Here is a 27069-nt window from a genome sequence, read left to right as displayed (position 1 = left end):
CACGTTCTGAGTGTCTCTTCTGCTGTCCACTCAGTCTCGTTACGTTTTCCGGTGTATGTGAAAAATGAATAAATAATAAAAATATATCCTCTTCAACAGGTTCGAGTGAGAGGTAAATAAAATATAGATATCCACCTCCTCTCAACTAACACCGGCTACGCATGCCCAGGCCCTTTCAAGCTGCCTTTGTCGGAGGAATGTTTACAAAATAAATCAATCGCTTCAGCAAACAATTCCGCGGAAAGATAAAACGATTCTGTGATCCTGTTTGTCATTGCCGATAACTATTCACATCCACTGATCCTCCATGCCCCATATGATATCACAATTTTTCGTTCTATTTTCCCCCGCGAGGATACAATATTTAACCCTTCTTTCCCTTTGTGGATTAAAGGTCCCTTGATGTACTAAGCTTTCAGATCAAACTTACTCAGGTTGTGTGATACTGTACGGGAAGCTTTCACTTCATTTATCGTTCAGTTTATGTGTAATTCCATAAATATCGAAAAGAAAACTGGATGGCGAGTTTAGCTGAATTCGGAGAATGTTTGTAGCACGCAGCCAATACTATGCTGCTTAGAGATTCACGTGCCATATTTTACACACCTTGTCGGCAGTTCTTCTACATGACGGCCATGGCAGCCCCTATCTTCACCTCACCCATTTTTTTCTCAGCCGAGAAAAGACAAACACCATCTGCTTTTTCTCTTCTGCCTTGTGACCTTCAGGGCGCGGCAAGATAACTTTTAAGACACACAGTGACTCTAAGCCGCCCTGGGAATTCGCCTTAACTTTTGCACCTTACAAGAGTTGCAGAAAAAAAGTTTCTTTAACACTGAATTCTTTGTTTGTCCTTGTTGTGTGTGGGCATAGAGAATCAGCGGAAAGATATTAGCAGCGGAAGAGATAGTATTAGTATTAGTAGTATTAGTGTTAGTATTAGTAGTATCAATAGCAGTAATGGTAATAATCATAACAATAATAATAATAATGATAATAATAATAATAATAATAATAATAATAATAATAATAATAATAATAATAATAATAATAATAATAATAATAATAATAATAATAATAATAATAATAATAATAATAATAATAATAATAATAATAATAATATTGATAATGAATACGATAAAAAAACAAGAGCAAGAGGCATATCAAAGAAAAAAATATGTGTGGGAAAAAAAGTTATGATGAGGAGAGATTCTAGTTAAAAGAATCATTAAAATTTCAGACTGACACCCAGAAGAAAACAACAACGTGGACAAACAAACAAGAACACACACACACACACACACACACACACACACACACACACACACACAACCGCCCACTCACTCCTCCTACACAAACACACACACGCAGACCCTTCATCCACCCCTGCCCCCCCCCCTCAGAACAAACACACAAGAGAAACATCACACAAAGAGCATCAGGTTACATATGTTTATTCAAATAGATTCGATACAAAAGATATAGAAATCTTAACATCAAACGGTAGGCTTAAAAACAACACTGAAATGAGTTGCTTTGGTGTACAGGACAGCCCCACTGAACGCTAATGAGACAGGTGGACACAGACCCGGGGAAACAAACCTCCACTTGTCCACCTGATATCGAATGGAGAGAGGGATGGGGGTTGGACAGGAGGGTTGGGGCCAGATGGAGAAGGTGAGGTTAGGTTAGGTGTAGGATGGGTGGGGTTAGGAGGGGTTGGGATTGATGGAATGTAGTTGGGGTGGGGTGGGGGAAACTGGGTTGATTTGTTGTGGGTTTGGTGTAATTGGGGTAATTGGTGTGATATTTCGGTGGGTGGGTGTAACTGGGTGGAATTTGAAGGGGTTGGGTAAAACAGGGTGGAAAAAGGGTGGGTTAGAGGAAGCTGAGTGAAGTTGGGTGGAGTTGGAAGTAGTTGGGGGATTTGAAATGGTTAAGCATGAGGTAAAAATGGTTGGGATGGGGTGAGTGTAACGGGGTGGGGCTTGGTAGGGTTGGGTCATACTGAGTGGGAAAGGAGTGGGTGCGGGCAGGGGCGAGTTGTACGTGGTGGACCCCTGATGGCTGTCTCTCCCACGCTACCTGTGTCCCTACGAACTCTACAAATTCCACAAACATAAAAGCGCTAAAGTTAAGTCATGGCATTTCTCGAAGGGTTTGCTGTTTTACGCTATTTTGTTTCCACCCTCCAAGAAAACTTATAAATAAAGGATTCACCAAAAAAAAAGTGTGTTGGTTGTGTGGGAACAAGTCTGTCGCGTCCATGGGAAGGTGAACTGTCTATCCTATTTCCGTCATGCTCTTGAAATTGATCTACATATTTTTTTCCATTCTTTGTCTTTTTTTTCTTCTGATTTGTCTATGTAGAACGCCTCATATGGACAGACTGACAGGAAAAAAACCCGAACAGACAGACACAGACAGACATTTTCCGTCCTCCACAACAACATCAACAACAACAACAACCCACTTTAGCCACGTCAATACTTAATATATGTCGAGTATCACAGAGGGAATAAAACGTGGGGAACCAAAACAACGCGGAGAGGGAAAACAAAGCATAAACACATGGCTCAAGGGGGTTAGTCTGTTCCGTCTTATAGCTTACACATGTTTCTTAATTGACAATGCTGTTCGTTAGCTATGGCGTGGCGTGGAAGGCGGAGGAGGGAGCGGGACAGCGGGGAGGAAGGGAGTGTGGGGAACCGCCGTGCATGGAGGGAAGAAAGGATGGAGGTGCGTGGGAGGCATTAGAAAATAAATCGGTACACAAATCAGATCTTTTTTGTGTTGCTTTGACGGGCGGAGGCGTTGAAGCGCGTGCGGCGGCGGCTCCTCCCCCGCCCCCACCACCGACACGTCAGGGTAGACTGGTGGTGGAGGAGACGAAGCGGCCGAGTTGAGGGCCGTAAAAGTGGGTGTTCGTATCAAGAGACAAGAGTGAAGTGGCATGGTATATAACATGGCATCCTAGGATCTACATAAATATAATAATGAAGTATTTCTTTATTTATAGTATGTATAGTTTTATTCTTATATATATGTATATCTTCGAGGTGAAAAGAATTTATATATTTTTTCTTTGAGAGAGACAAGAAATGTAGACTAACGGGAACCAGAAGGCAATGCGGAATTAATGTACTGTACTTGAAAACCCAGCCGCGGGACAGACAAGGAGCAGGCTGCACCGAGGTGGCTGTCACGAAGAAAATAAAAAAGACACCGAGTAACACCAAGATCAAGAGACGTCTTCGTAGCCATAAACCCCGCCAATACTTCAGTTCACCTTCCTTCGGCCAGTCCAGCCCCCTGCCTCTCCCTGGCCGGCGTCCGACGTATGTAGAATGTATTTATATCTATGTACACGTTATACACAACAGACCAGGTCACCGCGAGCTGCTTGTAAGGGAAAGGGACAGAAAGGGCATGGCGCAGCTCTCATAATGGACACTAACTGGTTTACAAAGAGGGGAAGGAGCCTCGGGCGGGTGGGGTTATGGAGTACCTGCCAGAGGGGAAAGGAAGTGGTACAGCTGAGGCTTTATACAAAAACGGTGCGCTGGCTTGTTACTAGTGTTAGTCAGGCTTTCGGCGGCTGCTTCCGGGCTGCTCTGCTTCACTGCCTCTAAGGGAATGTATCACCGTGCTCGTGGAAACGAACAGGAAAAGAAAAAAATACTTTCCTTAAAATTATTATTCCCCCGGCAGCCAAGTAATTGAAAAGAACAATAGAAGTAGTGCATGACACATACCTTTTTGCAGCCTACACATGAATGGCTTTTATCACACTACCGTCATGACCTAGGCAAGAATAGGGCCATATATATTTCTTATTCGAGGTTATTAATAGTATTATTCAGTATTATTTGATGAAGCGTGAGAAGCGTGAAGCCTTTAGTAGACCATCATGGAACACCTGCTGCGGCGAGATTAATTGGCTAGAGTCGCTATCATCCATTCGCTTATTGAGTTATTCATTATGTTTGGCTTTTTTTTTTCGCTTAGCACAATATTCAACGCTTAAAAGGTAAAAGGTAAGTAATATAAGGAGCTCAGCCGAGCAGTGGGATTATTCTAGACATTATGACAGATTCATCAGGTTTTATTGGTATAATTATATTTGTTTGCCTACTTTCTCTTCTGTTGATTCCCGTCGTGGCTTATCGTCAAGTGGTTGTTATGTCGCTCGTAACGCACGCGCGGGGTCGTCATCATCCCGCCGCTGTCACTGTTAATACGGTCGGAGGCGTCGGTGTCACGCTACTCACACACTCGCCACTACGCCTGACGCCCGCCGATAGTCCCGTAATAAAAAAATCACTACTCGAGCTATTCTTTAGTCCTGGATCGCTGCCATCCTCGGTATCCTCATTACATCATAAGTACGTTACACTACAGCGATTACACTCCACTATGAATCACTTTGACACGTCCCCGCCTTACGATGAACAATAATCTACTTCCATATAAAAATACTCTCTGCGAAGGCCTATTATGTCTGTCACACACGTTCACGAGGTAAAAAGGATCATAATGACGCAAAGCCGCGAGACAAGAAGATGCAGCGGGCGGTACTCGGCCCCATGCCCCGCCCCTCGGCCGTGCTGGGGATGGTTGGTCGGGGAGGGGTGTGGTGGGGCAAGCACTGGGTGGGGTCAGGGCCGCCGCTGGCTAAGGTCAGAATAATGGCACTGAATTCCATATTGGTCAAGAAGAAAGATCGCTTACAAAAACCGACTGCAGTAGTTCTAAACGGTGACCTAGACTAAAACCCTCTCTCGTCTAGCCGGCGCTCTTACTAAAATATATAAACTAATATACATACATCATGGCGGCTAAATGCAAAATAGACCACGTGTTACGGTAGGTAATAAAACTCTTCAATAATATATGTTTACAAAAATAATTCTGCTGCTTTGAACGGGCAGACTCAACTTTGTAGGTATCAAGTAATTTAAAGCTTGTTGAGGAGCGTCATAAAGGAAACGTCGATCAGGTAGCAAATGTGAAGAGGAGAAGTAGAGGAGGAGGAGAATGAGGAGGAGGAGGAGGAGCTGGGCGAAGGGAAAGGATGAGAGCCTGGATGTTCCCTCAATGTCCCAACTCCTTACCCCATCCCCCTCACACCTCTAAAGAAACAAATGTAGTTGAGGAGGGAGAAGGAGAAGGAGAAGAAGGAGAAGGAGGAGGAGGAGGAAGGGGGTGGGAATGTGTACTTTGGGAACCTGAATAAAGAACACCAAGCGACAGGAAGACTCAAGAGGGGGAAAATGAGGTCCATAAGTATTCTTCGAGGGTGAGGAAGCGTAGAGGCAGCGGCAGAATGAGGGGAGAGAGGGTAAAGGGAAAAGGAGGGATAGTGAAGGGAAGTGGAGGGAGAGCGAAGGGAAGAGGAGGGAGAGTAAGGGGAAGAGGAGGGAGAGTAAGAGGAAGAGGAGGGAGCATGAAGGGTAGAGGAGGGAGCGTGAAGGGAAGAGGAGGGAGGGTGAAGAGAGGAGGGAGAGTGAAGGGAAAAAATAATCTGTAATGCATAAACCCAAGGAGGCAACAATAGGTGGGGTAGGGGTGAGTGAGGGGGGTGAGGGGGGAAGAGGTACCAGTGACGTCATGACCTTGTTTTGATTATGAGTAATTCGAGGAGGCGGAGGAGGAGGAGGAGGAGGAGGAGGAGGAGGAGGAGGAGGAGGAGGAAAGAAAGAAAGAAAGAAGAAAACAAAGGGGTAGAGGAAGAGTAAGAAGAAAAATGAAAAAAGAAACGAAAATGATCAAGAAAAAAAAGCAAGAAGGAAAGAACGAACGCAGGCAATGAAAAAAAAGTTAAGGAGGAGGAAAAGAATCTCGAGTCAAGGAGAGGAACTGGCGGAGGAGGAGATGGGAAAGTTGAGAAGACAAACAAAAGAAAGAATGACCATTAGACTTACGGATAGGAGAAAGGAAATGACATTGCTCAGAGAAAAAAAATACACGAAAAGAAGAAAAAAGATGATAAAAACAAAACAATAAAACGAGAACGACACTTTACAGGGAAGCACACAGGTAGAAACACTCAATTAGCAGGGCAGGTAATAGGGTCGAGGTAAGCAGGTAAGGGGACAGGTAGGAAGGAAGTGGTAGTAGGGAGTGTGTATGTACCGCCCTCATCAACACCGTCCGGCTCACGTGGTGTTCGTCAGACGGCAAAACGAGTAACACAAGAGGTAAATGTTGCGTTCCATCCTTGCGATCCGTCATTTGCTGCTCTCATGTTGGTAGCTGGCCTTGGGTGACCCGCCGGGGAGGGGAGGAGAGGAGGGGAGGGGAGAGGAGGGCAGAGGAGGGGAGATGAGAGAAAGGAAGAGGAGAGGAGTTAAGAGAAGAGGAAACGAGAAGAGAGAGGAGGTTAGCAGAGTAAAGGAAGAGGTTGATAATTAAAAAGATAAATAGAACGAGGAAACGAGAAGAGAAAAGAGGTTAGCAGAGTAAAGAAAGAGGTTGATAATTAAAAAGATAAATAGAACGAGAAGAGAAAAGAGGTTAGCAGAGTAAAGAAAGAGGTTGATAATTAAAAAGATAAATAGAACGAGGAAGATGGAAAGCCAAACGATAAAACAAAGGAGAGGAGATTAAGGGAGATTGCAGGACAGAACAGGGCAGAAGAGGAGAGGGCAGGGGAGGAGGAAGAAGAAGAGATTGAGGACGAGGAAGATGGAAAGGTAAACGATAAAACAAAGGAGAGGAGATCAAGGGAGAGGGCAGGACTGAACGGAAGAGAAGAGGAGAGGAGAGGAGAGGAGGAAGAGAAGATTGGGGTAGGTATGATGCGAGGGGTGAGACAGAACAGAGGGTGACAGGGCGGAATACAGGTTGAGAAATGTCAGAGGAAGGGGACGGTGAGAGGGTGCGGTAAGTCAAGGTAAAAATGCACACCTGTGACCTTTGATGAACCACCACCATCACCACCACCCCAACTACCACCACCACCACCACCACCACACAGACAGGCCCACGCAATGTTAAATCCGTTCATCCCAAACTCTTTCCAGCACACCTCCGTTATATCTCAAACTCTTTCCATCATACCTCCATAAGCTCACACGCAGTCACACCTATAACCTCACCTGAACTGCTTACCTGCATGCACCTTTGCCGTTATTAAAGTTTACTTCCTCGCTAGACGTACCGTAAGGCCTGAATATGTCCCTCCAAACCTCTTTCCCGCATACCTTCATAGCAACACACCTGACCTCGCCTGAACCTTTCGCCTCGACATACATTCGCACAGGTTAAAGCCCCTATAGTCGCAACCTAAAGCCTTCCCTCTCGCCCCTCGCCGCTCTCCTCGCTGCAGCCACCAGAGTCATGGGATTCGTTCTGCTATCTCTTTTAATAGCTTTGTTTTATTTTATTACGTGACTGGGTGTTTCATGAGGCGCAGCAGGAGCTGCTTTTCTTTTTAATAGCGACCTGCTGTGGCCTCGGGAGGATTCTGCGGGGGTTGTAATGCTCGTGTGAGGGTTTAATTTGTTTTTCTTTTTTTTTGTGTGTGTGTTGGTGAGGCAGGATTGTTGTTTTGTGTTACCGGCGGTGACGGTGAAATTTTTGTCAAGGTTTTTTTTTTCGAGTTGTTCATTTTGTTAGAGTAAATGTGTGTGTGCCTGCGGCGGATTATTTTTGGCGGCGAGGTAAGGAACATTTGTGTGGAGGTGAGTGTGACCTGAGGCAGTGGCGGCGGCGGTGGCGGCGGGCACTCACCTCACCCCAGTGGAGGGTTGAGCCGAAGGGAAAAGCCTTTGTGTAGTCTGAATGAGCGTGTGTGTGTGTGTGTGTGTGTGTGTGTGTGTGTGTGTGCGCGCGTGTGTGTGTGTATGTGTGTGTGTGTGTGTGTGTGTGTGTGTGTGTGTATATATGTGTGTGTGTATATATAGATATATATATATATATATATATATATATATATATATATATATATATATATATATGTGTATATATATATATATATATATATATATATATATATACACATATATATATATATATATATATATATATTCTCTCCGCAGCGGTTGTGGTGGTGCGGGAGGAGCTGGTACAGGGACGGGCGGTGGGTTGGGTGAGGGAGGGTGGGGGTGGCAGGCTCGAGATGATGGCGGGTCACTGGCCATGGCAGAGCGCGGTGTTGCTGACGGATCGGCGCCGCGCGGAGTCTTCACGAGGGACACACGGGAAATGTTCAACAGTAAGCTCGCCGCGATGGAGCATGATCTGTGAGGCGCCGCTTGGCTAGCCTGGCTGAGGGCGAGGCCGCCTGCCTCCGCTAGCCGCCTGTCCTCGAGGTCACGGGATTCACACGCAGACTATTTGCGCCGAGGAGGTCTTCACTGTCCGCTTTTCAGTCTCTACACCCCGGAATGTCGAGAGCTTTTGCTGGAGCTCTTGGACGAGGACTTGGAGCCCTTCCTTGGCGTGGAGTGATGGCGCTCCAGAAGACCCTGAGTCTCCAGGGGGGACGTGGGTGTCAGAGAGGACTCCGGCGTGGTGTCGATTGGCTCAGTTGTTGCTTCTCCATCATTTTCATCCTCCTCCAGGATGCGGGAGAGCACGGGCTCCATGGAGGCCGAGGCAGCCATGGCGGCCGCTTCATCGGTAGGCGACGCGCTGCTGGTGGCCTCAGGCTCCATCTTGGAGGTGGAGGTCGAGGACTGTGTCTTGGCCTCGGGCGCCTTCTTGGTGGGTGTCTTGTTGCAACTATTGGCGGTTTTGGCCGGCGAGTGGACGGCCACACCGTTTTGATTGGGCTTGTTGCGCCGCTCGCGTGTGGGCGTGGAAAGGCCGCTCTCCGCGTCCCGCACGAGCCTGTGGCCGGACTTGGAGCGCGCGAGGCGACCCTTAATGTACTTGTTGAGCTCCTTCTCCTCATTGTTGGAGACGAAGCGACTGATGGTGGTGAGCACGCCGCCGAGGAACACGCAGAAGCAGCCGGTGCCGAGCAGGTCGTTGCGTCGCTCTGGCGTGGTGCTCCGGACGTAGCCGGGCACCAGTGAGGTGATGGTAAGCATGAGGCCGATCACGATGAAGACGGATCCGACATGGAACATCGTCACCTGACCCAGCAGCCGCTTGTTCTCCCGCTCCTCGTTGAAGTAGACGCGGCCATCCAGTGTGACCACGGAGGGCCGAGGCGTAGACAGCGAGACTCCGCTGGCCCGCCGCTCTTTGGCCCGCCGCTGGTCCTCCCGCCGGGACCGCTGCCGCCGGATGGCGAGCGCCGACTGCACCGCCTGCATCTTCACCATCCTGCAGTACGAGAACACGTTAGAGACACAACGTCCACGACAATTAGTTCTAGCACTGCTACTACTACTACTACTACTACTACTACTAAAGTTACAACAATAAATTTAGCAATGATGATATATAGATATATATATATATATATATATATATATATATATATATATATATATATATATATATATATATATATATATATATATATATATATATAAAGATTTATGTGAAAATTATGAACCAGGGGTACAGGTCAGAAACGAATGGAAACGCTTGGGAGAGGTTTATGTCCAGCGGTGGAATGATACAGGATGCTAATGATGATGAGGACCAATCATAAATACACACACACACCCACACACACACACACACACACACACACACACACACACACAATGTGTGTATATATATATATATATATATATATATATATATATATATATATATATATATATATATATATATATATATATATATATATATATATATATATATATATATATATATATATGTATATAACCACTAGGCAGTGGGCGAGGCCACAGTTAACGTCTAGTGAGTCACCTCGCCGCGGCTCCTCCCCCTGTCCCCCCTTCACACGGGTCCCGGCACACCCACACATTGGTGTATGGACGGTGCGGGAGGTGCTAGACACGACACACCCGCCGGGCTTCTGACAAAGACAAAGGTCACACAGGAGGCCCGGGGGCAGGACGACGCCTCCCTCACACACACACACACACACACACACATGGGTGGCGTCACTGTTCCCTGTCACCATTCCGTCCCTCCTCACAGCTCCGCCCTCCTCTCCTTTTCCTCCTCCTCCTCCTCCTCCACCCACTCCCCGAGCTCATCTTCCCCTCCTCGTCTCCCGTCACCTGCCTCCCGCCGCTCCGGGCACCACTTAGCTGGCGCCAGACCCAGGCTAATGACCATCTGGGAGAGCGAGAGCGAGAGAAAGGAGAGGAGGGAGAGAGGGTGGAAGCTAGGGAGGTGAATGGAAGTAAAGGAGAGGAGGGGAGGAAGAAGAAATGGCAAAAGAGGAGGAAAAAAATGAAAGGTATACATTGGAGTGAAAGAGGAAGGAAAGCGTATAAGCGAATAGAGCGAAAAAAAGAAAAGAAAATGAGTTGCTAGGGAATAAAAAAGGAGTGAGATACAGAATAAAGATGAAAAGTCCAAGAAATGAAGAAAGAAGAAATAATGGATGTGATGGAGTGGGTAACGAGACGAGACCCAAAAATGGAGAACTTAAAAAAAAGGGGGGGGGAAGGGGGGGAAAGGAGAGGCAGGAGAAACAGGAAGAAGGGGAGGTTGAAAGGGGAGGTATTAAGTAAGATAATAATAGGAAGGCTAAACAAGGGGTGAAATAGGAAACAGAGAGAGAGAGAGAGAGAGAGAGAGAGAGAGAGAGAGAGAGAGAGCAGGTTGAGCGGCTGCTCAGCGCGCTGGAGGTGGTAAAGCCATTGGCCCGGATGACATCAGCCCACGGCTCCTCAAGAATTGCGCCAAGGAGCTCTCAGGTCCTCTCTCCGCCGTCTTTCACGTCTTGCTTGAGGGAGTGCAAGGAGGGAGTGGAAGGAGGCGCGTGTGGTTCCGGTCCACAAGAAAAATTCGAGGTCTGAGCCCAGCAACTACAGGCCCATCTCCTTGCTTTCTGTGGTGGGCAAGGTGCTGGAGCGTGTGGTGGCTGGAGTCATCTGTCAGCACCTGAGCGAGAGCCATCTCCTCTCAAACAGACAGTTTGGCTTCAGGCCTGGCCGATCCACCGCGGACCTCCTCCTCCTCCTCTCCAAGGATTTGCAAAACGCACTGGGTAAAGGCCTGGACTCACTCTTGGTAGCTCTGGATATTGCTGGAGCTTTTGACAGGGTTTGGCACGCGGGGCGCATTGAAAAGCTTCGCGCCAAGGGTGTCCAGGGTGCCCTCCTGATGCTGTTCAAGGATTACCTCCAGGGGAGGACCCTTCAGGTGGTGATCAACGAGCAGTCATCAAGGCCTTCACCAGTGCAAGCCTCAGTTCCACAGGGTTCCGTGCTCGGCCCAGTCCTGTGGAACATATACATCGACGACCTCCTCCGGCCGCTATCGGCAGTGGCAGCCTACGCCGATGACTGCACACTCTCCCGCTCCTACTGCCGCCCCGACAGGCAGCGCGCCGTCGGAGAGATCAACAGGCAGCTCAGGCTGGTGGAGCAGTGGGGAAGAGAGTGGCAGGTCACCCTCGCCCCGAAGAAGACGCAGGTCATGGTCATTTCACGGTCCCCAGACACCTCTCGAGCAGTTTCAGGCCAGTTGCGTCTTGGAGGCAAGAGTCTGCCCCTCCAGGATCACATTAAGTCCTGGGAGTGTCTGTGGACCAAAGTCTGAGCTTCGACCATCACGTCCCAGCTGTTGCCCGCCAGGCCTCCCTGCGAGTCTCTGCCCTGCGAAGGGTAGCGGGATCCCTCGACCCACGGGGCATCCTCACTCTCTACAAGGTACAGATACGTTCGTATCTAGAGTACGGTGCCTTGTGCTGGATGTCGAAAACTGCCACTCACATGCAGAGGCATGATGCAGTGCAGCGACGAGCACTGCGTCTGGTGGAGGCCAGTGAGCAACTTGAGGAGTCGTCTGCCACCGTGACGTCGCTGGAACACCGTCGTGACATCACAGCTCTAGTGGTGTGCCACAAAAGGCCAGGTGCAGGGGGTGCCCCACCTCAGTACAGTGAGGCTTCCTCTACGCGCTTCTCAGAGGTTCACTCGGACTGCACTCTCCAGGGACTAGCTTGTGGAGGTGCCTCGATCCCACTCGAGGCAGCACCAGCGCACCTATATAGCCAGGACCACACGCTTGTGGAACATGTTCACGGCAGCCACACCTCAAGTGGAGAGCATGAACACGCAGCAGGTGAAGCTGGCTGCTCACAGGTGGTGTGAGGGACACCCGAGTGTGCTAGTGTAACAAATCTAAAGTGACAAACTGACACTAGTACAAATTGTTTTTACATGTTTTAATTTTTTGTATTTGTATATGCTTGAATGTGTGTGCAACAGTCTACAATTAATTTTGTCCCATACACAGGCTCTTCAAATGGTTATATCTAAAAAGTAATTTTGAGCCTCCTTTTTGTACAGAAATATTATGTTTAAAAGAGAGAGAGAGAGAGAGAGAGAGAGAGAGAGAGAGAGAGAGAGAGAGAGAGAGAGAGAGAGAGAGAGAGAGAGAGAGAGAGAGAGAGAGAGAGAGAGAGAGAGAGAGAGAGAGAAATTCTTATAATTTTTGATGGGAAACGGATATGAATGGAAAAAAAAACTAATTAAAAACGTGTGTGTGTGTGTGTGTGTGTGTGTGTGTGTGTGTGTGTGTGTGTGTATACATGCTTCACTGGTTTCCTCATATTAACGTTTGTATGAGGCGGAGGTAAAGTGGAAAAGTTGATACGAGGAAATTAATAAACGAAGAAATAGAAAAAAAAGTCCTGAAGGAAAAAAAATGCAAAGGGATAAAGAAACAAAAAAAAAAAAAAAAGAGGGAGCCTGTGACTAATATATTGGTGAGAGAAAGGATGAGAAAAGGAGAAAACATAAAAGTGTAATGAATGGAGAGAAAGAGACATGTGAAAGGAAGAGAAGGTATAGAAAAACAAAACAGAAGAGAGAGCGAGGAAAGAGGAATCAGAAAAGGATGAATGAATGTAGGAAGTGGAATGGGAAAAAAAGTAAGAGAAATGCAAGGAAAGACGGATATAAGAATGGACTTAAGCAGGAAGGTAAAGGATAAAGAAACAGGGAAAGGAAAAGAAGGAATACTGGACGAGGAAGAGGAGAGAGAAAGAGTGAAGGAAGGAGGAAATGAAATAAAGAAGAGTAAAGGTGATCATGAGTAAAGGAAATAAAAGAAAACAGAAGGAAAGTGAAGAATAAAGTTGAAAACAATAAACATGAGAAAGGGGAGAGGCGAAGATGAGCCATAAAAATAAAATTGAAATATATGAAAAAGAGAAACCAAAGAAGACAAGAAAGGAAGACGTGAGAAAGAGAATGCATGGGAGAGAAGTAAGGAAATAAAAGATGAATGAAAGAGGTAAGGAAAGGAAGAAAAGGAAGGCATGAAAAAGGAGAGAAGCGAGGAACGGGAGAGGTAAAGGAAGGGAGAGTTAAAGATGAAGAGAAGCAAAGAAATGAAGAGGTAAGAAAAAAAGGAAAGAAGGGAAATAATAGGTGGGAAAAAAACAAGAAAGGGAAGGTAAGAAATAAATAAAAGTTAATTAAAAAAGAAGTCAGGAAGAAAGCGATTGAGCAAGAAAAGAAGAGGGGAAGAAATGAAGAGGGGGAAGAAAGCTATGAGGCAGGAAGGGAAGAAGAGAAGAAATGAAAAAGAGAAGTGAATAAGAGGTTAGGTAAATAAGAAAGCAGTGAAGCAGGGAGTGGAGAGAGGAAGAAATGAAGAAGTGAAGAGGGGGAAGAAAGTTGTTGGTCAGGAAAGGGAGAAGAGAAGAAATGAAGAAGAGAAATGGAAAAGAGAAAGAAAGCAGTGTGGCAGAAAGGGGAGAAGAGAAGAAATGAAAAAGAGAAGTGAAAAAAAGAAAGAAAGCAGTGTGGCAGAAAGGGGAGAAGAGAAGAAATGAAAAAGAGAAGTGAAAAAAAGAGGTGAGGTAAAGAAGAAAAACGAGTTTGCAGAAAGAGAAGAGAAGAAATGAAAAAGAGAAGTGAAAAAGAGGTGACGCAAAGAAGAAGAGGGACAGGAAGAAGATAAAAAAAATGGTAAAGCAAAGTGAAAAAAGGGGAGAGGAAAAGATGGCATGAATGAGGGCGGTAGGGGGAAGAGGGGAGGAGGATAGAGGAAGGGAGGAGGAGGAGGCGGGAGCGTTCACCAAGGCTTGGAAACCTTAAGCAAAGTTGATTATAAGGAATCTTGTGAGACTTGAACCAGTTTGCAGCAGAGCGGGCAAGAAGGAAGGAAAAGATGGAGGAAAAGGCGGAGGAAGGGAGGGAGAGAGGGAGGGAGGGAAGATGAAAGGAAATGAATGAGGATGCCAAGAAATGAGAAGATGAAGGTAGGGGAGGAGGGGAGGGATTGAAAGGGGAAATGGAGAGAATATGACGAAGATGAGATGGGGAGGAAGGGGGGATGAAAAGGAGAGGAAGGAGAAGGGAGGAAGGGCAAGGAAACGTTAGATGAGTATGTTTAGTAAGCAAAATATGCACCCCCCACACCCCCACACCCACACACATCACACACACACACACACACACACACACACACACACACACACACACACACACACACACACACACACATTATTTAGAGAGGCCAAACAAGAAATCGCCCCTCAGCAATGCCGGCTAATGGGTCAAGTAGAAATACAATAACTCCTCATTCCAGACACTGTTTGTTCGGGCAATACAGGGAAAAGTAGAAGCTGGAACGCGAAAAGTAGAAAGCAAATATTGTCTCGGAGTGGAATGTTGGCAGAGGCGGGCGTGAGAGACTGAGAGAGAGAGAGAGGGAGAGGGGAAGAGGAAAAGAACGAAAGAGATAGCAAATAAACCGAGACAGAAATAAAGACGGAAACAGACACAGAGACCGATGATAACAGGCACAAGCGTAGAACGAGAGACAACCCGAGAAAGACGCTAACGGATAGGATGGCAGACATGCAAACAGAGAACGAAAAAGCCGTTTGATGACCTAGCAGGGAACGGAGGGACAGACAGTTAGGTAGGCAGTCAGGCGCAGAAGGGCATACAAGTAGGGCAGTCAGAGAAGCAGGTAGACAAGCAGGAAAGCAGGGAGAAAGGTAACAAAAGCAAGCAGACTGGTATAGGTTGATAAGGAAACAAGCAGGTAGGTAACGTAATGAGACAGACAAGCAGGTAAGGAAGCAGGTAGGGCAGGCATGTAGGAAGATAGGCAAGCAGAAAATCAATCAAACTAGTAGGCAGGTAAGGAGGTAAGCAGGTAAGGCCGCAAGCAGAAGGTAACGTAATGAAACAGACAGCAGAGAGGAACGCAGCATGGGAGGCAGTTAGGCAGGCAGGCAGTCAGGGAGGAAAGCACACGGAGAGAGAACCACCCGATATCATCATCACCTAAGGCCATGCGAGGGAGGAGGGGCGGCCTGGCTTCCCTGCTCATGAGACGCGGCGGTGCTCGAGCCAGGGGGAGGGTCCAGGCGGCGTTGCACATGCTTGAGGGGAAGGTAAATACATGATCAGATAGTGGAGACAGTCAACAGCAAGGAAGGGACGCGAGGAAGGGAACTCATAGCTCAAGGGGAATGGAGATTGAATATGGTGGACGAAGGAGAGGAATAGGAAGAGGATGAAGATGAGGGGGAGTAGGAAATGGAGGAAGAGGAAAAGCTGGAGGAGGTATTGGGATGACGAAGAAGAGGAATACGAAGAGAAAGTTGAAGATGAGAAGGAAGAGGAAGAAGGGTAAGAAGAGGTATTAGGTTGACGAAGAAGAGGGGGAGTAGGAAATGGAGGAAGAGGAAGAGCTGGAGGAGGTGTTGGGATGACGAAGAAGAGGAATAGAAAGAGAAAGTTGAAGATGAGAAGGAAGAGGAAGAAGGGCAGGATGAGGTATTAGGTTGACGAAGAAGAGGGGGAGTAGAAAATGGAGGAAAAGGAAGAGCTGGAAGAGGTATTGGGATGACGAAGAAGAGGAGTAGGAAGAGAAAGTTGAAGATGAGAAGGAAGAGGAAGAAGGGGAGGGGGAGGTATTAGGATGACGAAGAAGAGGAATTGGACGAGGAGGATGAAGATGATGATGAAGAGGATAAGGAGGAAGAGAAAGAAGAGCAGGGAAAAGTATTGGATTAACGAAGAAGATGAATAGCAAAAAGAAGAATTAAGAAATCGATGAGGAGGATAAGGAGGAAGAGAAAGAAGAGGAACAGGAGAAGGTATAGGGATGACGAGGAGGAATAGAAAAGGAGGATGAAGATGAGGATAAGGAGGATAAGGAGGAGGAGAAAAAAGAAAAGCAGGGAAAGGTATATGAATGGATAAAAATAAGAGAAAGTAAACATATGATAAATTAAAGGCAAAAAGAAAAAAACGTACTGGATGAAAAAATAAAGAAACAAAGCAACAAAAATGAGAAAGTAAAGACGGAAAAAAGGAAAAGAGGAAGAAAGGAGGACAGAAAGTAAGGGAGATAGGAAGATGTGACGAAAGGAAGAAATCAAGACGGGTTACGCATACAAGAACGAGGATACGCAGAGACGAGAAGAGGGAAAAGGAGTGTGAGTGGAGGAGGACGTTAATATGTAAAGGGGGCAAGGAAGAAAGAAAACCTGGGGCGTAAGGAGTTATCGAAAACGTGGTCAGGGGATTAAAGTTTGAAAAGAATGATGGAATAGGTGGTGAGGTAGGCCAGAAAATGAGAAGAAAGGAAGGCATGGGAGAAGGAAGAAAGAACGAAAGAGAAGGAAGGAAGGAAGGACGGTAGGCATGGGAGAATAGAGAACCCAAAGAAAGAAGGAAGGAAGGCAGGCATGGGAGGAGAGAGAACCCAAGCAAAGAAGGATGAAGGATGTAAGAAAGGAAGGAAAGGAAAAAAGAGAGAGGAAGGGCAGACGAAATTGACAAGGAGGTGAGAAAGTAATGGATAAGGTAGGGTAGGAAGAGTTGAAGGAGAAATAAAATTGATAAAGGAGGCGGGAAAGTGAAGAATAAGCTAGGGGAGAGAGGAAGGAAGGAAAGAAGGAAGGGAGGACGGAAGGGAAGAAAGAAAGGAAGAAAGGAATGAAACCACGAAAAAAGGAAGGAGGGACGAAACTGAGCAAAGACGTGAGAAAGTAAGGAACGAGGTAGGGAAGGAAGGAGGGAAGGAAGGAAAGAAAGAAAAGAAGAAAGGAATGAAATCACGAAAAAAGGAAGGAGAGAAAGTAAGAAGGAAGGAAGGAAGGAAGGAAAAGAAGGAAGGAAACAAAAGTGAGGAAAAATAAGGAAGGAAGGAAGGAAGGAGGGAAGAAAGGAAGGAAGGAAGGAAGGAAGGAAGGAAGGAAGGAGGGAAGGAAGGAAGGAAGGAAGGAGATCAAATTGTAAGTAGGTGGAAAAGTAAAGAACAAGGTAGGGAAGGAATGAAGGAAGGAAGAAAAGAAAAGAAGGGACGTTTAAAATCAATAATAAACGGGAAAGAAAGAGAGGCAATGCAAAGCTAAAGAAAAGAGAAAACACACGATGAAAAGGAAAACAAAGTAAATTCAAACACTCAAACGGAGGAGGAATAGGAAGGAAGATGAGAAGGAAAAGAAAAAGGAGGAGAAGGAAGATGAGTAGGAGGAGGTATTAGGATGACGAAGAGTGAGGAAAAAGAAAACCTGTGAAGTGTGAATGGTCGAAGGGAAACACTCAAACGTAGGAGGAATAGGAAGGAAGATGAGAAGGAAAAGGAAAAGGAGGAGAAGGAAGAAGAGTAGGAGGAGGTATTACGATGACGAAGAGGGAGGAAAAAGAAAACCTGTGAAGTGTGAATGGTCGAAGGGAAACACTCAAACGTAGGAGGAATAGGAAGGAAGATGAGAAGGAAAAGAAAAAGGAGGAGAAGGAAGATGAGTAGGAGGAGGTATTAGGATGACGAAGAGGGAGGAAAAAGAAAACCTGTGAAGTGTGAACGGTCGAAGGGAAAATAAATGAAGAGCGAGTCTATACGTAAAGGGAAGCAGGACGAAAGGAAGGACGTCAAGGTATAACATATTCAATGGATTCTGAATTGGTATTGAGACAGGACGAATAGTGAAGGCGCCGGGATGTATATGCAGGAGCTGAAGGGGAAGAAAGTCGAAGTGGGAGGAAATAAAGCTGGGAAGGACGGGAAGAAAGGAGAGGTAACACATATCTCAGGAAGGAAGAATCGATATTGGAGGAGGAGGAGGAGGAGGAGGAAGAGCAAAGACAGTGGAATGTTTATGCATGAGGAGGGAGAAAAACAATGTGAATGGATAAGAGAATAAGAGAGAAGGCAAAGCTATGAAGAAAGGAAAGGAAGGAAAGGTAAAACGCATTAGGAGGAGGAGAAGGAAGAGGAGGAGGAATGGATAATATAACAGGAGGAACAGCAACGGTGGAGGAGGGTGTGTGCTTGAAGAAAAGGGAATAGGGAAAGGGGAAGTCATGTTAGTCAGAATGGAAATAAAAGTAGGTAATGCATACTAGAAGAGGCAAAATCAAAATTGAATGAGGAGGAGGAGGAGGAGGAGGAGGAATGAATAATATAACAGGAGGAACAGCAAAGGTGGAGGAGGGTGTGTGCTTGAAGAATAGGGAATAGGGAAAGGGGAAGTCATGTTAGTCAGATGAAAATAAATGTAAGCGATGCATACTAGAAGAGGCAAAATCAAAACTGAATGAGGAGGAGGAGGAGGAGGAGGAGGAGGAGGAAGTGAGAGAGAGAGTCTGATATGCATGAGGAGATGAGGGTGAGGGAAGAGGAAACAGTGATGGTGAAGAGGGGAGGGGGAGGGGAGGGGGAGGTAGGGCTAGGAAGAACGGGAAGGAGGGGGGAATCGAGGGAGGACGAATGGCTACAGCAAAAGGTGGAGGGATGTATGTTCACGAGAAGAAGACGAAGAGGAAGAATGAGTGAGGGGGATTGAGTGAAAGTATAGGAGGAAGAGGGAGGAGAAAGTGAAGGGATGAAGAGGGGAAATAAAACTGGTGAGAATGAGAGGAAAAGAGGAAGAGAAAGTGAGGGGGGATGAGGGGAAAAGGGAGGAAGAGGGAAGAGAAAGTTAGGGGGGAGGAAAGAAAATAAAGCTGGTAAGAACGGGAGGAAAAGAGAAGAGAAAGGGAGGGGAGAGTGAGGGGAAATAAAAGGAGAAAGAGGGAAGAGTAAATGAGAGGGGGATGAGAAAGAAAAAGTAGAAAGAAGCAAGAGAAAGTGTGGGAGATTAGGGGAGAAAAGGAGGAAGAGGGAAGAGAAAGGAAAGAAGATGACGGGAAACAAATGAGGAAGAGGAAAGATAAAGAGAGGGAAGGGGCGATTAGAGGAAATAAAGTGACAGGGGAAAATAAAGCTGGTGCGAAACGAGAGGAAAGAAAAGGTAAAACATATTTGAGGGAGGTTGAAACGAGATTGGAAAAGGAGGAATGCAAAGGCGATGGGATGTTTATGCATGAGGGGAAGGGGGAAAGGGAAGGGGAAGGGAGAAGGGAGAAGGGAGGACTAGCGAGGGTGAGAGAGAGGGGAGGTAAAAGGGGTGTCCAACCATAATAATCACACGGATGAGGGAAGAGAAATATATTGTGGAGTGTTTGTGTGGGCTTGAGGGGAGATAAAGCAGGGAAATGGAGGGTAGGTGATGATGAAGAGGAGGAGGAGTAGACAAAAAGGAGGAGAAAGAGACAAAGAGAATGAGGGAGCAGGAGAAGGAGGAGACAGAAGATGGAGAAGGAGGAGAAGGAGGAGGAGGAGACAAAGAGAATGACGGAGGAGGAGGAGACAAAGTGAATGAGGGAGCAGGAGAAGGAGGAGACAGAGGATGGAGGAGGAGAAGGAGGATGAGACAAAGAGAATGACGGAGGAGGAGGAGACAAAGTGAATGGAGGAGACAAAGCAAATGAAAGAGAAGGCAGAAGAGCAGGCAGAAGAGGGGGAAGAGGTGGAGATGAGAGAGGGACAAAGAAAAGGCGTTGTATGATAGAAAAGAAGAGGACAAGAGACGAACAAGAGATTAAGAAGAATGAAAATGAAAAGAAAACACACGGACAAGATAAATGAATACAGAATGGGGAATGGATTACCTAAAGGAAGAAGAATGAGGCGGAAGACGAAGAACGGGGGAAAGAAAAGGAGGAAAAACTGTATCATGGAATTAGTGAAGATGTAGGAGGAAGAATAAAAATGAAACTGAGAAGGAAGATGAAGGGAGAGACAATGGGAAGGGATGCGAGAGAGAAACAGATAAGAGAGGAGAAACAGAGGCAGAAGCAGAAACAGAAGCATAAGCAGCATCACCAGGGAGGAAATGGAACAAAGTGGAGGAAAATAAAATGGTAGAATAAAGGATAAGTAAATGAAAAAAAGAATAATAAGGAAAAACAGTGGAAGGGGTGAGGCGAAGGGAAGCAACATCACCAGGAAGAAAGTGGAACAAACAAAGTGGAGGAGAATAAAGAGGTAGAAGAAGGGACAAAAAAAGAAAAAAATAATAAGGAAAGACAGTGGAAGGGATGAGGCGAAGGGAAGCAACATCACCAGGAAGAAAGTGGAACAAACAAAGAGGAGGAGAATGAAGAGGTAAAACAAGGAGTAAGTAAATGGGAACATAACAGGGAAAGGCGGAGGGAGGAGCGGAGTGGAGGAGGGATCACAAAGACAAGCGGAGAGAGGTCACGCAAAGGAACCATTAACAGGACAACACAACACCGCCAAACTCTAGCAGATTAAATTTATACGAGAAGAAAAAGAGAAGATTAGGAGAGAGTTAAAGGGCAGAGAGAGAGAGAGAGAGAGAGAGAGAGAGAGAGAGAGAGAGAGAGAGAGAGAGAGAGAGAGAGAGAGAGAGAGAGAGAGAGAGAGAGAGAGAGAGAGAGAGAGAGAGAGAGAGAGAGAGAGAGAGAGAGAGAGAGAGAGAGAGAGAGAGAGAGAGAGAGAGAGAGAGAGAGAGAGAGAGAGAGAGAGAGCAGGCAGACACAGGAACGACACCAGCACAACACACCACCAAACTCTAGCAGATTAAATTTATACGAGAAAAAAAAGAGATGACTGGGAGAGAGTTAGAGGGAAGGCAGAGAGATATTAGAGAGGAGGCAGACACAGGACCAGCATCAACAGGACAACACACCACCAAACTCTAACAGATTAAATTTATACCAGAAGAAAAAGAGAAGACCGGGAGAGAGAAGTTGAGGGCAGGCAAAGAGAGATGGAGAACAGGCAGACATAGGAACATCAGAAGAAAGCATCATCAAACCTCAAGTGCTCCAATACATACAGCGAAGGAGATAGCAAGATGAGGGAGAATAAAATAAAGGAAGCAGAAGTGAAAGCAGGGAGAGGGTAGAAGACCAAGCAGAAAGACGAGAAGAAACAGAGGAGCAGGCAAAGGAACAACATCAGCACAGCACATCACCAAACCTCAAATGCTCTAAAACACAGAAAAGGACACAGCAAGAGCAAGGAAGAGTGAAATGAAGAAAGCAGAAGGGAAAGCAGTGAGAGGGAAGAAGGCGAAGCAGAAATAGGACGAGCGAAAGATTGAAATGAAGGAAGAAGAGAAAGCAGTGAGAGATAAGAAGACCAAGCGTAGATAGAACGAAATAGATAGAACGAAATAAAGAAAGCAGAAGGGAGAGCAGTTACAAGGAAGAACACCAAGCTGAAATATGACGAACAAAAGACTGAAGTGAAGGAAGCAGAAGGGAAAGCAGAGAGAGGTAAGATGACTAAGCAGAAACAGGACGAACAAAAGATTGAAATGAAGGAAGCAGAAGGGAAAGCAGAGGGGTAAGATGACTAAGCAGAAACAAGACGAGCAAAAGACTGAAATGAAGGAAGCAGAAGGGAAAGCAGAGAGGTAAGATGACTAAGCAGAAACAGGACGAGCAAAAGACTGAAATGAAGGAAGCAGAAGGGAAAGCAGAGAGGTAAGATGACTAAGCAGAAACAGGACGAGCAAAAGACTGAAGTGAAGGAAGCAGAAGGGAAAGCAATGAGAGAGAACACCAAGCAGAAATAGATCGAGCAGCAACAAGGGGAGCAACGTCAGCACAATGCATCAAATCACCCAAAAACTCCAAACTGATGAATATAATGTAAGAATAAACCAATATCAACAAGTAGCGTCACCATTACCACTGTCAGCCGCCACCCAAGGGACGAAGGAGGAGCACCAGGTGACTCCAGGTGTAAGTGTGTCAGGTGAGGCAGCGACGTACGTGGGACTGTCTCTCTCTGTGTCTCTGCCCGCCTCTCAATTTCTCTATATCTTGACCAGACAGACACCAGACCAGATAATGAGTGGGTTGGCCCCTCGCTATGTTAAGCCTCCTCCTCCTCCTTCGTCTGTAAAGTTGACGTTGCCTTTATTATTTTGTGGTGGTGGTGGTGGTGGCTAGTGGTGGTGGTGGCTAGTGGGGGTGGGGGGCAGGGCGGGAGGGGGCGATGCTGGGCTGGAAGGGTTAGCTCGTGCAGCCCAGCCGTCCACCCTCCTCCCCGCCCGCCTGAAGTCCACACATAAACACCAACACATGTACACGGAACGGAAATGAGTTAAGGTATGCATTACAGAACTGAGTGTTAAAAGGGAGAACTTATACACTATATACACTACGCGCTATCTCAAATGATAAAGGAAATTATAAAATGTGAGTTTGTCATCTAGGAGCTCAACACACTGAAAGCTGGAAATGCTGTGTTAAGGTATTAGCATTTACACTTCATATAGGCATTTAAAGGCAAATAAAAGGTACTGGTAAACTTTTAACATTAATAATAGCACTAATAATAATAATAATAATAATAATAATAATAATAATAATAATAATAATAATAATAATAATAATAATAATAATAATAATAATTTTAGCTCTAATAATATACACTGATATACATTAGCAGGATTACTATCATAACACACTAAAAGCACACGGCTGACATCTATTTTACCTGTTTTATTTATCAACCTAAAAAGCAGGTCACCATCGCTTTCACTATTATCGCACGGTGCCTGTCCATCCCAGAGTGTTCGTGCGTGCCTACGTGCGTGCGTGCGTGTGGGTGTAAGTGTGTACGTGTGTGTGTGGGAAGGGGGGGGTGTAAGTGTGTGGACGTGTGTTTGCTTGTTTGTGTGTGTGTGTGTGTGTGTGTGTGTGTGTGTGTGTGTGTGTGAGAGAGAGAGAGAGAGAGAGAGAGAGAGAGAGAGAGAGAGAGAGAGAGAGAGAGAGAGAGAGAGAGAGAGAGAGAGAGAGAGAGAGAGAGAGAGAGAGAGAGAGAGAGAGAGAGAGAGAGAGAGAGAGAGAGAGAGAGAGAGAGAGAGAGAGAGAGAGAGAGAGAGAGAGAGAGAGAGAGAGAGAGAGAGAGAGAGAGAGAGAGAGAGAGAGAGAGAGAGAGAGAGAGAGAGAGAGAGAGAGAGAGAGAGAGAGAGAGAGAGAGAGAGAGAGAAAATGAGATGGCAAACAAGAATCTGAGTTAATCCAGCCAAACACGGTCAAGATTTTGTTTTCACTGATGGATCTTCAACCCCTGAGAGAGACCTCGACAGCACGGCAAACATATAGACAAACACAAACAGACAGACAGACAGACAGATTCACAGACACACACAGACAAACCACAAATAGACAGACACAGAGGCAGACAGACAGACATAAACAGATTAAAAAGACAAACAGACAGACAGACCAAAGAACTTATGAAAAAGGCAGATTGAGCGACACATAAGAGCAAAGACATACAGACAGAGACAAAGACACACAAATTGAAAACAGAGATACAGACACAAATAAAAAAAGACAGATAAAGTGTTACACAGACAGACAGGTAAGTATAGGGACTCGAAAAGAAAGTAAGAGATGAAGATTTATAAATATTACAAACAAAAGATGAAGACGAGGAGAAAATACTATTAGAAAATCAACAGTGGGAAAATGGAAAAAGACTAATAGGAAGAATGCTAAAAAAAACATAATAAAAAATGAAAAGCTAAAACTGAACAAAAATATATAAGATGAGGAATAAGAAGGAAACAAAGAAAATCAAAGGTTAAGAAAACAAAGACGCACATTCTTAGGTCAAAGTAACCAAACAAGACACACAAAGTATCGTATACCACCAAAGGGAAGAAAACACACACTCAAAAATTAACCGTAACTCTTGACAGCATCAGTGATTAAATATGATCAAATAGAAAGGAAGAGCAGCACCAATAGACAGCCATAACAGAGTGGGACGAAGAAAGAGAAGAAGAAGGAGAAGAAGAATGAGAAGAACAAGAAGAACATAAAGATGGAAAAGAAGAACACGAGGAAGAAAAATATGAAGAAAAAGAAAACGAGAAAAAAAACAAGTAAGAATAAGACGAGAGAGAAGAAAAAGAAGATGGAAAAGAAGAGGAAAAAAAGAACAAATAAGAAAAAAAAGTAAAAAGAAGACGACGAAAGAGGAGTAAAAGAACCAGAACAGGATGAAAACATTAACAATTTCCATTAATAAACATATTGAGAGAGAGAGAGAGAGAGAGAGAGAGAGAGAGAGAGAGAGAGAGAGAGAGAGAGAGAGAGAGAGAGAGAGAGAGAGAGAGAGAGAGAGAGAGAGAGAGAGAGAGAGAGAGATAGAGAGAGAGAGAGAGAGAGAGAGAGAGAGAGAGAGAGAGAGAGAGAGAGAGAGAGAGAGAGAGAGAGAGAAAGTAAATAACCAAGTAAATAAAAAGCCGTGAGTTATCGGGACAGGAACTAAGACCGCAAAGGTGGGGAAGAGAAATGTAGTTCCCGACGCCGCTACCGGGACGCCCTCAGGCCCTCCACCTTCCCGGGCTCGTTAGTCGATGCAAGGGTCATTATTTTCCCATGCGTGAGTGTAATTACCATTCTCTCTAGGTTAACGTATCAATAATTCAGCCCCCCCCCCCCCTCTCTCTCTCTCTCTCTCTCTCGTCTACCTGTTGTATGTGAGTGACCAGGTAGGGAGGGAGGTTCGTCGCTTACTTGTTGCATATCGATCACTAACACACCACTGCAGGCGCCCTCTCCTCTCTCCTTTCTTCCTCCCTCACCCTACCCCACCCTGATCAGGCTCACCCCACTGCACCAGCCCTGCCCTCTCTCTCTCTCTCGCTGTCTCCAATTTGCTTAATGTTTATAAGCCAGTCTGTCAGTCTCCCTTCCTGGTTTCTCTCTCTCTCATCGATCTCTTTCGGTCATTCTGTCTGTCTTCTTGATGTCTACCTTTTTCCTGTGTTTATCTTTTGCCACTTGTCACTCTTTTTTCAGTCTTGTTAGTGTCAAGTTATCGTCAAGCTTTCCACCGTGTTTCTTTATATTGGTGTGTGTGTGTGTGTGTGTGTGTGTGTGTGTTCGTTATGTGTGTGTGTATGTTAAGTTGGGTCTTCGTCTACTGTTGTGTAAGTAAGTCTCGCCCTCATACTTCCTGTTTTATTATGCTTTCGTGGATCATTAATATTCATCAGGTTATTTTTATCCTCTATTTGCTGTCTCTTTCGTTGTCCCAGGTGAGTTATTAGATAAGTCCTTCTGTCTGTACTTTCATATCCGTTTGTCTGCCTCTCATTCTGCCTCTCGGAATTTGCAACGCTGTGTGAATTCTTTTTGTTCAAACTAATTAGGTAAGCGTGTTCGTTTGTTCTGCGGACGCGCACGTGTTTGCTTGTTTGTTTGTTTGAGTGGGTGAGTGAGTGAATGTGCGTGTGTTTACCTTCCTGTCCTTAATTAAGTTTGCAGTAATATTGTGTGTGTGTGTGTGTGTGTGTGTGTGTGTGTGTGTGTGTGTGTGTTTCTGCGTTGCTGCGCGGTGACAAGTATCGATCTGCCGGCGTTCTTAATGTGACTACTTTCTGTATCTTTATGTGTGTGTAGATTCCCTCACTCTCCGTCTGTCTATCTGCCTGCCTGTCTCCCTGTGTCTAGCCGTCACTACCTTCGTAAGTTTGTATCGGTCATGGTGTAGGAATTCTCAGTGTCTGCTTCTGTCTTCTTGTATGTGTTTCTGTCTGTCTGTTTGTCTATCCCTCTGTGTCTGTGTCTGTCTCTTTCTATTCCTCTTTCTCCCCTCCACACACACACACACACACACACACACACACACACACACACACACACACACGCAATTCTATATAATTATTCATGCATATACGTAGGAGACCTGCAGCGTTTACCTATGACCTTTCCTCGACCAACCCAAACCACATATTATATTATTTATAGAAACCGTGCGCTCCTTGTATGAAAGAATTTTTTTTTTCAGCAACGAATTAAATGATGGATATGAGAGGTAAGGGGTTGAATTTCAGTAAGCCCAGTACACGGAACAAATGCAGTTGGTACAAAAAAAAAACTATAAAAAGGTTACTACACAAAAATACAAAGGTCAGGAAGAAAGAATACCGCTGGGTGGATTAAGTCTGAGTGTCGGTCCTCGACTTGTTACGTAATTATGCTTATGGTTATGGCTACAACATGCAGAGGAGAGGGTGGGGCGGGGCGGGGCAATGCGGGGCGCGGCGGGGCGGGGATGGGCGGGGCGTGCCTGGTTTTAGGGTGTAACTCTAGAGGAAAGTGATGCAATGGGGGTGACGTCACATGTGGTGTAAGGCAGCCTAACGTGAACGAACCTGTGTGGGAGAGAGGGAGAGAGAGAGAGAGAGAGAGAGAGAGAGAGAGAGAGAGAGAGAGAGAGAGAGAGAGAGAGAGAGAGAGAGAGAGAGAGAGAGAGAGAGAGAGAGAGAGAGAGAGAGAGAGAGAGAGAGAGAGAGAGAGACCCACCCGCTCATCCCAACACACTCAAATGGGTCACGTAATTAATCACAGGCGTCCGAAAATACCAATATGTCATTGCTTGGCCTGGAGGGTCATAGGGACACACACACACACACACACACACACACACAGGATTGTAAAAAAGAATTATGATCCCGAAATAACTAGACTCGCACATTTTATTATCGTGGAATTGAGACAGCGGCGCGTCGTTTGTCTGGTCCGTGTTAAGTATTTCTTTTCTCTATTCTTCATGTGAGGGTGGAAGGAAAGGGGCGAAATGGATATCAACGGGAGGTTCGAGACTGCACGATCGCAAAAAGTGATCTAATACCGTGTTTTTATTTACATGTCTGACTCATGA

At 45.7% G+C, this 27069-nt stretch overlaps 1 protein-coding gene across 6 annotated transcripts in view; it reads right to left on the bottom strand.

Annotated features, from left to right (window-relative positions):
- Positions 1-8037: 8037 nt before the first annotated feature.
- Positions 8038-27069, bottom strand: part of LOC127004507 (uncharacterized) — a 129874-nt gene continuing 110842 nt past the window's right edge. For 3 of the 6 annotated variants that reach the window (XM_050872295.1, XM_050872298.1, XM_050872294.1), the window contains one exon: positions 8038-9276. In XM_050872295.1, coding sequence (XP_050728252.1) covers positions 8379-9275 — 897 coding nt within the window. In that variant the 5' untranslated portion in view covers position 9276 and the 3' untranslated portion in view covers positions 8038-8378. Of the gene's footprint in view, positions 9277-15353; positions 15452-22068; positions 22279-27069 lie in introns of all 6 variants that reach the window. The other 3 variants (XM_050872297.1, XM_050872299.1, XM_050872296.1) reach the window with 3 other exon arrangements.

This window comes from Eriocheir sinensis, chromosome 28, assembly GCF_024679095.1.
Source record: "Eriocheir sinensis breed Jianghai 21 chromosome 28, ASM2467909v1, whole genome shotgun sequence".
NCBI classification, from domain to species: Eukaryota; Metazoa; Arthropoda; class Malacostraca; order Decapoda; family Varunidae; genus Eriocheir; species Eriocheir sinensis.
Note: the sequence above shows the minus strand (reverse complement) of the source record. Positions and strands in the feature narration are given on the sequence as shown.